Source organism: Euprymna scolopes, chromosome 21 (assembly GCF_053919585.1).
Source record: "Euprymna scolopes isolate OS-2025 chromosome 21, ASM5391958v1, whole genome shotgun sequence".
Lineage (NCBI taxonomy): Eukaryota > Metazoa > Mollusca > Cephalopoda > Sepiida > Sepiolidae > Euprymna > Euprymna scolopes.
Window position 1 is genome coordinate 55,510,502 of NC_136502.1, and position 15,367 is coordinate 55,525,868.

Below are 15,367 nucleotides of genomic sequence, written 5' to 3' on the forward strand. Positions count from 1 at the left end.
AAACGAACGATGTTAAATGTAAAAATTGAAAAAACAAAAAAGAAAACAGAAAAACCTAAACGTGAAAAATGGCTTAAATAAGCCTGTTTCGATATTAAAATTTAAAAAATCGGTGGGTACCCGTGTGTTTTTGGGTGTGTGGTCGGGGGTGGATAAGTGAAGTAAAAAAAAAAAAAAAAAAAAAAAAAAAAAAAAGAACCCAGAAAAACGAACATTATATGAAAAATGGCTTAAATAACACTGGTTCAATATTTAAATTAAAAAAACTGGAAAAAAAAAAAAAAAGACATCTCACACCGCGATTCGAACCGAAAACATTTAGATAACGAACCAACGCGCTAGCAAACTGACCTAACTCGACGTACATGAAATTTAGTCAGTTCTTCAAGTATTTAAAGTAAATCAGGTCATGACGTCATGTGATGCATGCGTAGAACTGGGCGTCGTCACGAGAGGACCGTTTTTGTTGACCCCTTTTTTGGTGCATCTGAAGGAAGTTAGTTTACATTGACTAAAATATTTTTTTATTCAATCACTCCAGACAAGGCATGAAGACATTTGGCTAAAAAAATAGTATTTCAAGGTCAAAAGTAGCCAACAATAAGTTTTATATGGATGGGTTCTGATGCAAAAAGAAGCAGCAATTCTTTTCCCTTTGTCAGAGCTAAAGAACAAAAGAGAAGAGTTACAAGATTGCTGAAAATAAACCTAACGTCCACGTTCTACTCTCCTACAGCAATCAAAATGAGAATAGTAGTTGAAATGATAGTAAAAAAAAAAAAAAAAAATCACATTGTTGTACATAAATTTTACATGTAAAGAAAAATGTTATACTTGAAAGAAATTAAACATGGGGTCAACTTTTATAATAAAGAAAGATAATCAAAAGCAGATAATTGAGACAAATATAAAATTATGGATTGCCTCCCTTGTTTTTATGTGTTATTAATATTGCATTTGTATTTGGCGTTTTTTTTTTTTTGTTTTTTTTTTTCTCCCTCAATTGTATGTACACAAGCACACATTTCTGTTATTTTTGCCACTTTTATGCAATTATTAATCATGTGTAAAATTCAGAAGAAAAGCTTAAACGTTGAATAATTTTTTGGATAAACAAATGTATGGATCCATAAAAAAAAAAAGAAAGTAATTTCTGTTTCATGAAATATATATAATAGGTATTTTGTTTTAGCTTTTTTGATCACTTTATCATGCAGTTGAAAGACATGATTGGAGGCCTATTAACAAATTTATTTTTCAGAGATTCTTGAAGGAGTCAACTACATTTGGAAATACATAGAAAATATCTTGAAAATGCATTTTGGATAACGTTTTACTTTTAATTATCTCCTCAGTTTAATGTTTAACCTAAATCAGCTAGGCAACAGATTAGTAGATATAAGTATACAAATACAACATTTAAGCTGAACCAAGAGATACACTGGTTGATTTGTTCAACCATATTCATAAAGCCACGAGCATGATATCAAAGCTGAACTAAAATATTTCAATTGATTCCTTCGACCATATTTAAAATTAAGTCAGCTATATTTGAAAATACATAAAATAATATTCCAACCCATACTCGAAGATAAGAAGGTATGTTGAAAGATAAATTAAAATACTTATATCATATCTTTTCTCAGACATCTTAATTACCTATTTGTTTTATGTTCTGGAATTAGTTAGCTGAGGATTGATAATTTCGATTATTAAGACATTTCCGTAACCCAACGAATAAAAGTGTGAAGTTCTAATTGACAGTCTTCTGGAGGTTGATGGTTCAATCCTTACTATGGGCAATATTAAGAATACAATTATGAATTACTTAAGTTTAAGACTTCTAACCTCCCATAGCTGGAATGAGAGCAATCTACCCTTGTTGATTAAATAAAGGGTTTTATTTGAAATTCCATACAGATGCCTGAAGAAGGTAGGAGCTTATGTCAGATGAGAGGTTTGAATAACATCCAAGATATAAAATTTTATTTAATGCTTCTCAGTTTCCATAGTAAAAATGTGTATTTTCAGTTTATCTTTTCCTCATCTATGAGTCAAAGTGTTATTCTATGCATTTTCAAATATAGTTTAATTTCTGAAAAAAAATATCTATCTGAAAATCTAATATTTATCAATAGATCACGAGTCTGCTGTCTCAGCTGTGGCATAAGAAGGTATGTTGAAAAATAAATTAAAATACTTATGTATATCACGCAACACCATGTCATAAATGACAAACCAAATGAAACCTAATTTAAGAAATTATTTTATGAAAGTTTTTATTTTGAGATATTAAAAAAAAAATTTTTTTTTAAATAGCTAACAGATATTTCTTTGGTCTGGTGGGAGTCTAACATTTAGGTGGATACTGTTGACAACCAGCCCTTACACTTAACCTAACCTTGAAATATTGTGGTATTTGATTGGCTAATGTTTTTCTAGATACTGTATGCAACTAGTATTTGCATATCTAACATCCATAATGCTGAAATATAAAACAACATCCGAAAGGTTAATATTAGAGATGTAGACACTATTTAAAATACAGCCATACAAAATGTTAAGACTTTTATTTTTACTCAGACATTGTAAATAACCAGTATTTGTATCTGACCACATTTTAGAATGCAACAATTTTAAATGTTATGGTATTTGATTGCAAAATATCCCTCTCACTTAAATGCACAATTCTGAAATATTACATTTTACAGCATCTGATTGGCTAATGTTTACCAAGATGTAGCCAATCAGATCAGTATTTTGCATCTAAATTCACCATATGCTTATATTAAGTCTAATTTCTTAATTGAAGAGTTCATCTACACCATAAATTATGGTAGTTTACAATGGCTGCATGCTCAATATTTATGCTTTAATTTAAACAAGAAAATGCTTTCTGTTTTTGTATGTTTTTGCTTTTCACATCATTTGATTACAATCTTAAGTTTTCCCCCAAAATCACTCCAACTGCAACTTTTATTGATTGTTGTTCATTTCATGCATGTTACTGTTTTGTTGTTGTTGTATTTTTTTTATCGTGCCTCATATTGTAAATATTATTTGCAACCTATGGTTGTCTCCTCACATAATAATAATTTATTTTTCTTTCCCTTCTTTCTCCCCTTAACCCTTCTCACTTCTCCTCTCCCCCTCTCACTACCCTTTATTCTCTCTTTTTCTTCACTTCCTGTTTCTCTCAACTTCACTCCCTCCACCCCTCTTTATATTAAAGATATATAATGTAAAGAAAATATTGAAAGATAAATTCATAGCCACTGAAGGACTGGTATCTTTTTGCTTGTTTACTAACATAAAATTCAGATAGAAATTTAAAAAATTTCAATACACTCTTCGTCAACTGAAGGATACATTTTCCGTAATCAGTACGACTGGCTTTTTTGCTGATAAGCTGGGGTATGTTTCTATTCAGTTATAGGAAGTCCACCCTCCCACGTTTTACTTTTTCCTTAAGAAATAAGTTAATCGCCTGAGGTACTCCTACTGTGAATGCTGAGGGTGTTACTCTGGAATTTTTGTAGGCTGAGTGTATTCTACATAATGTGATGGCTTTTCAAAATCTCACTTGACCTTGTATCTCACCTGCCGCAGAGAAACATGTGTAGATTTAGTAAATAAGCTAAAATTTAAAATAAATTATTTTTAATGGTATCCAGCTGAAGATTTAGTGGCCCCCGGTGGGGAACCTCTGATTTAGGATATAATAAGATTATTTTTTTATTTTTTTTAATTTTGTTTTTATACTGTAATCCAGTTTGTTACATTTGCAATGTGAGGCGTGAATTAAAAGAAAAAAAAAGTTTCTTGTTTTATTGCGTTATGTGTTGCTAATCCCCCCCCCCCACATCGTATGTTGCATGCTATTTTCATCTGCACCATTTCAGCACTCACCACCTCTCCCCTATAATCAGTACACGTTCCCCTTGCTCACAGACCTAAGTTCAACCGTTTGACCTTTTTCACATAACAGCAATTTTGCTTGCTCTCAACCACCACTACCACTACGACCACCACCACCACCAAACTAGTCTTTCTCCTGGATCCTTACAAAAGTGGACATAGATTAAAAGAAACCGTCCCTTCATGTTGGTGTATATCGATGAGGGGGTGTTGTTTCAGAAGTGAGCATTGCTGATAGGTAAAAACATTGCTATGAAAGAATTTCAGTTCCTTAACATGTAAATGGCAAGTAACTATCATGTAAATAAATAATTAAATGTCATGTAAATAAATAATTAAATATCATGTAAATAAATAATTAAATGTCATGTAAATAAATAATTAAATGTCATGTAAATAAATAATTAAATGTCATGTAAATAAATAATTAAATGTCATGAAAATAATTAATTAAATGTCATGTAAATAAATAATTAAATATCATGTAAATAAATAATTAAATATCATGTAAATAAATAATTAAATGTCATGTAAATAAATAATTAAATATCATGTAAATAAATAATTAAATATCATGTAAATAAATAATTAAATATCATGTAAATAAATAATTAAATATCATGTAAATAAATAATTAAATGACATGTAAATAAATAATTAAATGACATGTAAATAAATAATTAAATGTCATGTAAATAAATAATTAAATATCATGTAAATAAATAATTAAATGTCATGTAAATAAATAATTAAATGTCATGTAAATAAATAATTAAATATCATGTAAATAAATAATTAAATGACATGTAAATAAATAATTAAATGTCATGTAAATAAATAATTAAATGTCATGTAAATAAATAATTAAATGTCATGTAAATAAATAATTAAATGTCATGTAAATAAATAATTAAATATCATGTAAATAAATAATTAAATGACATGTAAATAAATAATTAAATGTCATGTAAATAAATAATTAAATGTCATGTAAATAAATAATTAAATGTCATGTAAATAAATAATTAAATGTCATGTAAATAAATAATTAAATGTCATGTAAATAAATAATTAAATGTCATGTAAATAAATAATTAAATGTCATGTAAATAAATAATTAAATGACATGTAAATAAATAATTAAATGTCATGTAAATAAATAATTAAATGACATGTAAATAAATAATTACATATCATGTAAATAAATAATTACATATCATGTAAATAAATAATTAAATGTCATGTAAATAAATAATTAAATGTCATGTAAATAAATAATTAAATGTCATGTAAATAAATAATTAAATGTCATGTAAATAAATAATTAAATATCATGTAAATAAATAATTAAATGACATGTAAATAAATAATTAAATGTCATGTAAATAAATAATTAAATGTCATGTAAATAAATAATTAAATGTCATGTAAATAAATAATTAAATGTCATGTAAATAAATAATTAAATGTCATGTAAATAAATAATTAAATGTCATGTAAATAAATAATTAAATGTCATGTAAATAAATAATTAAATGTCATGTAAATAAATAATTAAATGACATGTAAATAAATAATTAAATGTCATGTAAATAAATAATTAAATGACATGTAAATAAATAATTACATATCATGTAAATAAATAATTACATATCATGTAAATAAATAATTAAATGTCATGTAAATAAATAATTAAATGTCATGTAAATAAATAATTAAATGTCATGTAAATAAATAATTAAATGTCATGTAAATAAATAATTAAATATCATGTAAATAAATAATTAAATGACATGTAAATAAATAATTAAATGTCATGTAAATAAATAATTAAATGACATGTAAATAAATAATTAAATGTCATGTAAATAAATAATTAAATGTCATGTAAATAAATAATTAAATGTCATGTAAATAATTACATATCATGTAAATAAATAATTACATATCATGTAAATAAATAATTACATATCATGTAAATAAATAATTACATATCATGTAAATAAATAAATATAATATAAATAAATATCATGTAAAAAATAACATGTAAATGGCAAATAAATATCATGTAAATAAATAATTAAATGTTATGTAAATAAATAATTAAATGTTATGTAAATAAATAACATGTAAATTGCAAATAAATATCATGTAAAAAAATAAATAACATGTGAATTGCAAATAAATATGTAAAAAAATAAATAACATGTAAATGGCAAATAAATATCATGTAAATGAATAACATGTAAATAAATAACATGTAAATAAATAAATATGTAAATAAATAAATAACATGTAAATAAATAAATATGTAAATAAATAACATGTAAATAAATATGTAAATAAATAAATAACATGTAAATAAATATGTAAATAAATAACATGTAAATAAAAATGTAAATAAATAACGTAAATAAAAATGTAAATAAATAACGTAAATAAATATGTAAATAAATAACATGTAAATAAATATGTAAATAAATAACATGTAAATAAATATGTAAATAAATAACATGTAAATAAATATGTAAATAAATAACATGTAAATAAATATGTAAATAAATAACATGTAAATAAATATGTAAATAATAACATGTAAATAAATATGTAAATAAATAACATGTAAATAAATATGTAAATAAATAACATGAAAATAACATGTAAATAAATAACATGTAAATAAATAAATATGTAAATAAATAAATATCATGTAAATGGCAAATAAATATATAAATAAATATCATGTAAATAAATGAATAAATATCATGTAAATGAATAAACAAAATGTAAATGGCAAATAAATATAAGTAAACAAATAAATATCATGTAAATAAATAAGATGTAAATGGCAAATAAATATCATGTAAATAAATAAGATGTAAATGGCAAATAAATATGTAAATAAAGAAATAAATAAATGTCATGAAAATAAATGAATAAATAAGATGTAAATGGCAAATAAATATCATGTAAATAAATAAATATCATATAAATAAATAAATATCATGTAAATAAATAAATATCATATAAATAAATAAATATCATGTAAATGAATAAACAAAATGTAAATGGCAAATAAATATAATGTAAACGGATAAATATCATATAAATAAATAAATAAATATGTAAATAAATAAATAACATGTAAATAAATAAATAAATATCATAAATGAAATACATGTAAATTGCAAATAAATATCATAAATAAATATCATGTATATAAATAAATATCATGTAAATAAATAAATATCATGTAAATAAATAAATATCGTGTAAATAAATATCATGTAAATAAATAAATATGTAAACAAATAAAAAATAAATATGTAAATAAATAAATAACATGTAAATGGCAAATAAATATCATGTAAATAAATAAATATGTAAATAAATAAATATGTAAATAAATAAATAAATATCTTGTAAATAAATAAATAAATATCATGTAAATAAATAAATAATATGTAAATAAATAAATAAATATCATGTAAATAAATAAATATCTTGTAAATAAATAAATGATGTGTAAATAAATATGTAAACAAATGACATGTAAATAAATATGTAAATAAATAAATAAATATCATGTAAATAAATAAATAAATATCATGTAAATGGCAAATAAATATGTAAATAAATAAAATATCATGTAAATGGAAAATAAATATCATGTAAATAAATAAATAAAATGTAAATGGCAAATAAATATCATCTTAGTATATAAATAAATATGTGAATAAATAAATAACATGTAAATAGCAAATAAATATCATGTAAAAAAATAAATAAATATGTAAATAAATAAATATCATGTAAGTAAATAAATAAATTACATGTAAATGGCAAATAAATATCATGTAAATAAATAAGTAACATGTAATTGGCAAATGAATATAAAAAAATAATCTGCTTGATCCTTTCATATCCTTTTTTATTTAATTTTTTGAATTTCTTTTCATTTGACATGACAAGTAGTAGGGACTATTGTATTTAGGATTTTGTGTCTGTGGGAACCTTAACTTTGCTCCACAAATATACATCTTTATTTATAGTCTACATAACCAGTGTATATTTACCATATTTGCATTCCATGTGTACGTACATGCATAACAAAAGTTAGTCTCCACAAAGATGCTGGGTTAAACATGGTTTTATGTGTGACATGAATAATAAAACAAAAAAAAAAAAAATGGAATCTCAAGATCTCCATCATTTTAGTAATTATAGGAGCGACCTAACTTGTGAATAAAAATTTCCAAAACTACCTGGCAAATATACCCGGTGAATTGAGTGCAAGAAAGATACAGATAATTGCACTTAAAGCGACGATCAGAATCTTAAAAAGATCTTTTGGTTAGAATGTATGAGATAGTAGATGAATATCTAGCATCTGGTAGGATGCACCATCCCCAGTAAGAACAAAGTAAAAAAAAAAAAATCTCAAAAGTAGCGTGTAAAAGTCGGCCAAGTTAAAAATAGACACAACCTCCTTTCGTAACTCGTAGATATTATAATTTAGACAGTATATAAAAAGTTTTAAGTATGAGTGACCCCACCAAGTGCGCCCCGTAAAAAAAGCTTTTGCCGGACATACATAAAAAATGCACACACTAACACACATTTTGCCTTTTATAGAGATATACAGACAGACAGATAGAGAGATTTAAGGAATTTTTCTTAATGCCTTTTGTTAAAATATCACAAAAGTTGGAAGTATTTGAATTTTAATAAATGACCTCTATCACCTCTTTGTTCTTTTTACATGAAACTAAATCAAACTAAATACAGCCTACATTACAAGCCCTCATCCATATCAGTGTGTTCTAAAAGTCATAATGATCGCTTCATTAGTTTAGGATTGAATACAGTATGATATTTACATACTTCCCACATGGATGATGTGGCACAAAGCAGGAGGGTGGGAGGAGAAAAGAATAGTGTCCCTTCCATAGGACAATGGCCACTCTGGCCTCTAAAAATAGCCAAGGCAGCCCTGTCGGTATTCTCTAGTTGAGCCACCTCTGACAATTGACAATCAGCCTACTTTTCTTTAAAAGAGAGAGTGAACCTCCTAGGATTGCTGAAGGTATATATCTTAGTTTGACAGAGCAGGGCCAAAAGATGCCGAGTTGATTGTCAAGGATGTATCCTTGACTATTATCAGTGTATCTAAATGATTCAATCCTGTACATGCAAATATATAAACGTACGTAACTTTATATATAGATATGTAGTGTCACACTTATTTATAATTTTATCACACATTTGCATTGCACTCACTAAAGTGCAGTTCGGATTATCACGTTTATTTCGTGCCATTCACAAATATTTGTTTATCATTCCACATTTATCACATTAAAAAAAAAACCATGAAAATCCGTGAGGACCTTTTACAGAATCTTAAGCGAAATAATGAGTGTGAAGGAGTAAACGTAACGTGATAACAAATCATTGGTGCTAAATATGTTTTCATGTTTTTTCTTATAATCAATGAAAAACCATTTTGATTTAAAATCTATTTAGTACAGTGCATGCAATGTGAAGAAAAACATTTGAAATGTGTAAATATGCTACAAGAAAACTTATCCGAGTCATCTTCAAGATTACATAGTGCAAGTTTCATTAAAGAGCAGGGATAATTCCTGTTTGTTTGCTGTATTCGTGAATGTTTTCGACTTTCATAAGTCGTCATCAGGCGACTGATAACAAAAAAAAAAATTGTGTTAGTGAGTTTAATGAAAAGAGGATTAAAATCGTTTAATATACTTAATTTATTCAATTAAAAAAAAAAACTTCCCTTTTGTATTGAGCATGATTTTAAATGATTTTAACCATCTTTTCGTTAACGAAAACATGATTAAAATCACCAACACAATTTTTTTATTTTTTGTCAACATTCGGCTGACGACGACTTATGGAAGTCGAAAACGGTCGTGAATACAGCAAACGGATTGCAAGAGAAACAAACAGGAATTATCCCTGCTCTTTAATGAAACTTGCACTACATAATCTTGAAGATGACTTGCATAAGTTGAAAGCTAAGAATGAAATAAAAAGAGTGAAATATTAAAATAAAATAAATTAAATATTACTTGTTCAGTGTCAAATACAAAATAATTTATGGATGAAAGCACAGACTTACAATATTTAATCAAACAGAGCTTGAGTAGGTGTTGCCCTGACAATCAGTCCGACAATAACTTTGTGGCTGTCATACTGAAGTATCATTCTGTTAAGTTCTAGGAAGTCCTCCCTCCCAAGCTTTACCTTCTCTCTGAGAATAGGTTAGTTTAGTGCTAAACTAATTTTTTAATAGCTTCCTTATTTGGCAAGCTTCTCCTGTATTTTTTTTTTTTTAATCACTTGTAATAATTATAAAAATATATTTTAGCAATTACTCATTCTTTTAATTTTTTTTTATTTCATTCATCTTCAGTAATTTTCACTTTTGTACTAACAGCTTAATTTTTTTTGCAGGATAACTCCAAAAAAGCTGTATGAATAATTGTCTAAACCTTACATTAATTCACTAATTTAACTGTTTTTTGAAATTTTTGCGATTTTTAAAAAAATTTTATCTTTCTCTTTTCCTCTCAGTTTGAATCTTCGGCAAACATAAATGACACATCCTTCACTTCTTTCTTTAAAATAATAAATTTTTATTCAATTTAAAAAAAATCTTATCAATTAAACATCAAATTTTTTAATTATAATTCTTTTTAATTAAAAACGCAGCGGTGATGGGTTACATCTCTTTGTAAAAATGATTATTTCGTACTTATCTTCCTTGTTATCTTAAATTTCTTAAATGTTATCTAAAATTTCATAACTCCATATTAGATGGTTTAGACCTAACAAGTTTTTTTTATTACTGTTGTGTGAAAACTCTTCAATATGCAATAACTTATTTAATGTTAAATTTCTCTTTACTAAAATGTGATTTTAAGTAAAAATAAATTACTGAAACTTTCTAACATACAAAGTTATTTTTAAATAATTACCTAAAAATACATATTATCAAGGAAAAAAATTTGATGGGTTAGTATTCCCCTTGAAAATTGTCTTTGTGCAAATGAGAGTGTAGTATTAGCAATTCTGAAGGTATCCTGGAACAGAATAAGATATGTGTCATTACAAGAGGGAGAAAGGAAGTATCATCTATGTTTGCCAAATATCATTTGTTTAGTAAAGGGGAATAACCCCTACTACAACATCCTATCGGCCCAAACAAACAAGGCAAAGCCTCATAAACTCATAAATTTCATGTCATCATCCTTCTCCTCATCTTCATGAAATCGGCGAACGGAGGCAACGACATCCGGATGATGCGGAATGTTTTTGTTTATGTGCTTGTTTTGTTTTGTTTGTATGTTCGACAGGTATTCAAGACGGTGGCTCCATATCTTTTCTAGCACCTTCCAAGAGGCCAATTGGCGGTGTCCCTGGCGCGGATGATGAAGCACTGGAAGCAGCACTAGGGCTGGGAGAGTTAGCAGGACTAACTGTCGCCAATGAAGCAGACCCGCTCAGCTATGATGTGAGTCCTTCCTCCATTTTTTCTTTTCTTATTTCCTTTTTTCTTTTTTTATTTAATTTTTTCTTTTTTCCTTTTTGTTTTTCCTCTTTTTCCTTTTCCCTTTTCGCCTTTTTCTTTATTCCTTTTTCTCTTTTCTTTTTAAAATTTTTTCTTTATTTTCTTTTTTCCTTTTTCCCTTTTTTCTTTTCTTTTTTATCCATTCCTTTTTTTCACTTATCTTTTTATTCTACCGTTTCCTTTTTTTCTCTTTTCCTTTTTTATATGGTCAAGTTTAAATTGATTTCAGAAGAAAACACATTTCTGTTAGACACTACTACACATCTCAGTACAAGGCATTGTCTGTCAATTGTGGTGTACCAGTTTGAAATAGATTTGGTTCGTTTTCATCTTTTCGATAACCCTTATGACTTTTTGTATTGATTAACTGATATTGATGATCCAATACAGTAGAATTAAATAAGATTATTCTAATGTAATCAAGTGTTCAAATGCAACACTTTTTTTTTTTCAGGTGATAACGTAATGTTGCAAATAGCATTTTGCATTTAAACTTTTTATATGCATACGTGGATCATATCTTTAACTTAATTACCTCTTTGTTTTATTTAATACTAGCGGAGGTGCCCAGCATTGTCTGGGTGTGAAAGGAAAAAAAAAAATTTGGTAGGGAGTTAGGCTTGAACCCAAAGCCTTGAGGCGAATAGCCTGACAACTTACTATGACACTACCCAGGCAGAGAAGCAAGGAAGGGTGAAATTAAACATTTAAAAAAGCAGGTGGTTAAACAAACGTGAACGTGTGGTTTTCTAGGTCAAATAGCACGCCATAGTAGTAAAGAAAATGAAATCACAGCACAAATTTTGTAGCATAATAAAAGATTCAGACGACCTCGTTCATAAATCGGGCATATTATAATCTAGACAGTATATAAAAAGTTGTAAGATTTAGTGCCCCCCCCCCTGAAAGAAAAAAAAAAAAAAAAACTTTGACAGACATACAAAAAAAATGCAAACACATTTTCGCTTTTATATTATAGATTTATCAGTTTCTGCAACAAAAATATATTAGGAAAAATTAAGTCAGGTACAAAATTTTGTGTTAGTAAAATTTCTTTTTCTATAAAAAAAGTAAAGTTGGATTCAGTATTGTTGAAGTCATGGTATAGAATGCCATGACCTTGATATGTATTTTTTTTTTTTCAACACATTTTCTTATCCACTAGAAAAAGTTACTCTATATATTTCAAAATATATTGGATTTAATTTCGTAAAAAAAAAATCTCTGAAAATGAAACTTTTTTTCAATAGATTGGCAGTTACACTTTTTAGTTGTACCATGAATTAGGTTGCTGTATTAAAATGCTAGGATTCAAGATTTAATGTTAATCGTATTTATCTAAATTTTCAAATGGGGAAGTAATGCCTATGTTATGCTCTTTAAAAATTCTTTAAAATACTCCAAAGAAACTAAAATTTGGAGATGTTTATTGATGTCTAATCTCTATTACTAAAATTTCATAAAACTCAGAGATATCTGAATTTTCATGAAAAGTTTTCATTCCCTTTTGTACCTTTCTGCATAAAAGTAAATTAAACTAAATTATAACCTACGTTACCCCTTCCTATGCCGAGCAGTTGCTTTCCAGAATTCATTGGTTAACAAGAACAAGAATGAAAATGTTGGCAATGTCAAGTAGCCTTCATGTTCCGTAAACTTTTTCTTGCAGTGGGGTTGTTTCAAAGAAACTGAAACTCTACAGAAATTGAAGGAGAACATCGGAAATAAAGTCAGAATTGTAATCAAGTGATTTTGCTGTTTTCGGAAGGGTACGGATTTGTGAAGCTGAAAATAGAAACCATTTAAAAGATGTGATTTTTAATAAATTCTTTTTCACTTTCTTTTTTTCTTTTGCAAACAAACCTCCATTATGTTTGTCATATTATATTAAAATTCCATTAAGGTATCGTCAAAAATGAAAAATCATTCAGTGACTACTTGCCCACCCTGTACCTATGCAACATCTTTAAGCTTGAAACTGGCTCAAACTCTATCAAATACACAACATGAAACAATTGGTATCACAAAAGGTGTTTTAATCTGCTGATACTAGGTGTGGCAGATACAGCTAACATTTTGTAAAGTTTGTCAAAATCGGACTTCCATGAAACAAAAATTTTTGCAGGTGTCGAAAAACTAATTTTGCTAACATAATAGATTCCATGCGTGATAAGATTGTGCGTAGTCATCACATGGAGAGTTTTCAGGTGACCATCGACAATTGTAGAAGGTACAGGAACCTTGTCACATATAAAAGAGACGGCATACAAATACACACGTTCTATCGGTATTCTTATTCTATGAAACATGGTCAATGACAAAACGTCAGAATGACTATTCTTGCTGCATTGAGTTGAGTGGAGAAACATCCTGGTTTCAATTTCATCAGAAATTGCACAAGAACGTCAACTAGTACTGCCACATTGTCCATATTCAGTTGTCCGAAATTCTCCAAAGTGTGTCCCCTACTGATATTGATGGCTGAAAGCTGAATTGTAGGTCACCTAAAATGTGGAAGAGATGATGACCTGTTTATGGCAGAACAGGCTGAGTCATAAGACAGAAATTGGAAGGTATTCATGAAATGCCTCATGTCAATACAATACACAAAGACAAAAATGTAAAAATATTTAGCACACAGAGAAAGAATGAAATGTGATGTGGAACTGTGGTAGGAAGGCAAGTTATTTTCAGTTAAGATTGTTAAAAAAGATGACTTTAATTTTAAAGGATATTTTATCTTTAGAATATTGCCAAAAGTGATTAAACTGATATATATATTTATTTATTTATTTCAGTTATTTCTTATCAATTACATTTTGATAGAGAAATTAATAAAGCATTTCTGATGTTTTTCTTTTCAGATTTCAGCGCCTAAAGAGGTTTTTCGTAAGACCTGGAATGCCAAATACACATTAAGAAGGTAATTTCTCTTTCTTTCTCTCATCATAAAAAAATTCTGTGCTTCTCTGTGTTTCTTGCCTATGTGTGACTGACACATTGAATTTATTTTTTTTTAATTATTTATCAAACATAAATAAAGAGGGAAATCAAACAATTTTTTAAAATCCTACTTAAAAATTATTTTTAGCACAGCTATATTAAAATTTAAGCCTTGCAATGTCCAGATGTAAGGTTTAGAAAATACATCTAATGTGTGTAATATATATATATATATATATATATACATATATATATTGTTATATCCGGTTCAACGGTATATAATAATATGACAAAATACGCCGAGTGGGATGCGTAACAAAAAGGTTTATTAGTACTTCGTAATAATACAAATACAAAATGGCTACTTGCTTTTGAAGTTAGATAAATGTAAATGAAGGTAAAGAAAAAGGAACTTAGCGTGTGAGAGCTAAACGCTCGTTCCTGGGAAGCTTGGTTAACTGGAGTACACTTGTAGAGCGTAAGACGCGAGACTGGTAGGATGCAAAACTGCAAACAAGACAAGAAGCCCTACATTAAAATGGTAGCTCTTTTATATACTGTTTCGTATCCGGTTCGATATGTAGTTATAGCCCTTATAACACATAAAATATATCTCTCGTGTGTGTGGTGTATATATATATACTTACATATAGATGTTATTTGTTTTTGCGATACGTTTTTTGCATGAATTCAATTATTTACGAAAGTGCATTTTTACCTAAATGCGAGTTGGGAATAATTTAAAGCGAAAATTATTCCCAATTCGCATTTAGGTAAAAAAAATTTCATCAAGTGGTTTTATGATACCAAGCAAAAGGTTCGATTTTAGGAAGAAAAGCTAGTATTAAAGATGGGAAGGGAGTGTTGGCGCTTTAAACTGAGTTACCTCCCGTGACGTGTACAAAAGTTAAA

At 27.1% G+C, this 15,367-nt stretch overlaps 1 protein-coding gene across 15 annotated transcripts in view; it reads left to right on the forward strand.

The window, feature by feature from the left end:
* Nucleotides 1–15,367, forward strand: part of LOC145242380 (striatin-3-like) — a 416,873-nt gene that overhangs the window by 370,785 nt on the left and 30,721 nt on the right. For 8 of the 15 annotated variants that reach the window (XM_080105396.1, XM_080105385.1, XM_080105392.1 and 5 more), the window contains 2 exons: nt 11,331–11,455; nt 14,377–14,435. In XM_080105396.1, the coding sequence (XP_079961522.1) occupies nt 11,331–11,455; nt 14,377–14,435 (184 nt within the window). Of the gene's footprint in view, nt 1–11,297; nt 11,456–14,376; nt 14,436–15,367 lie in introns of all 15 variants that reach the window. The other 7 variants (XM_080105383.1, XM_080105390.1, XM_080105387.1 and 4 more) reach the window with 1 other exon arrangement.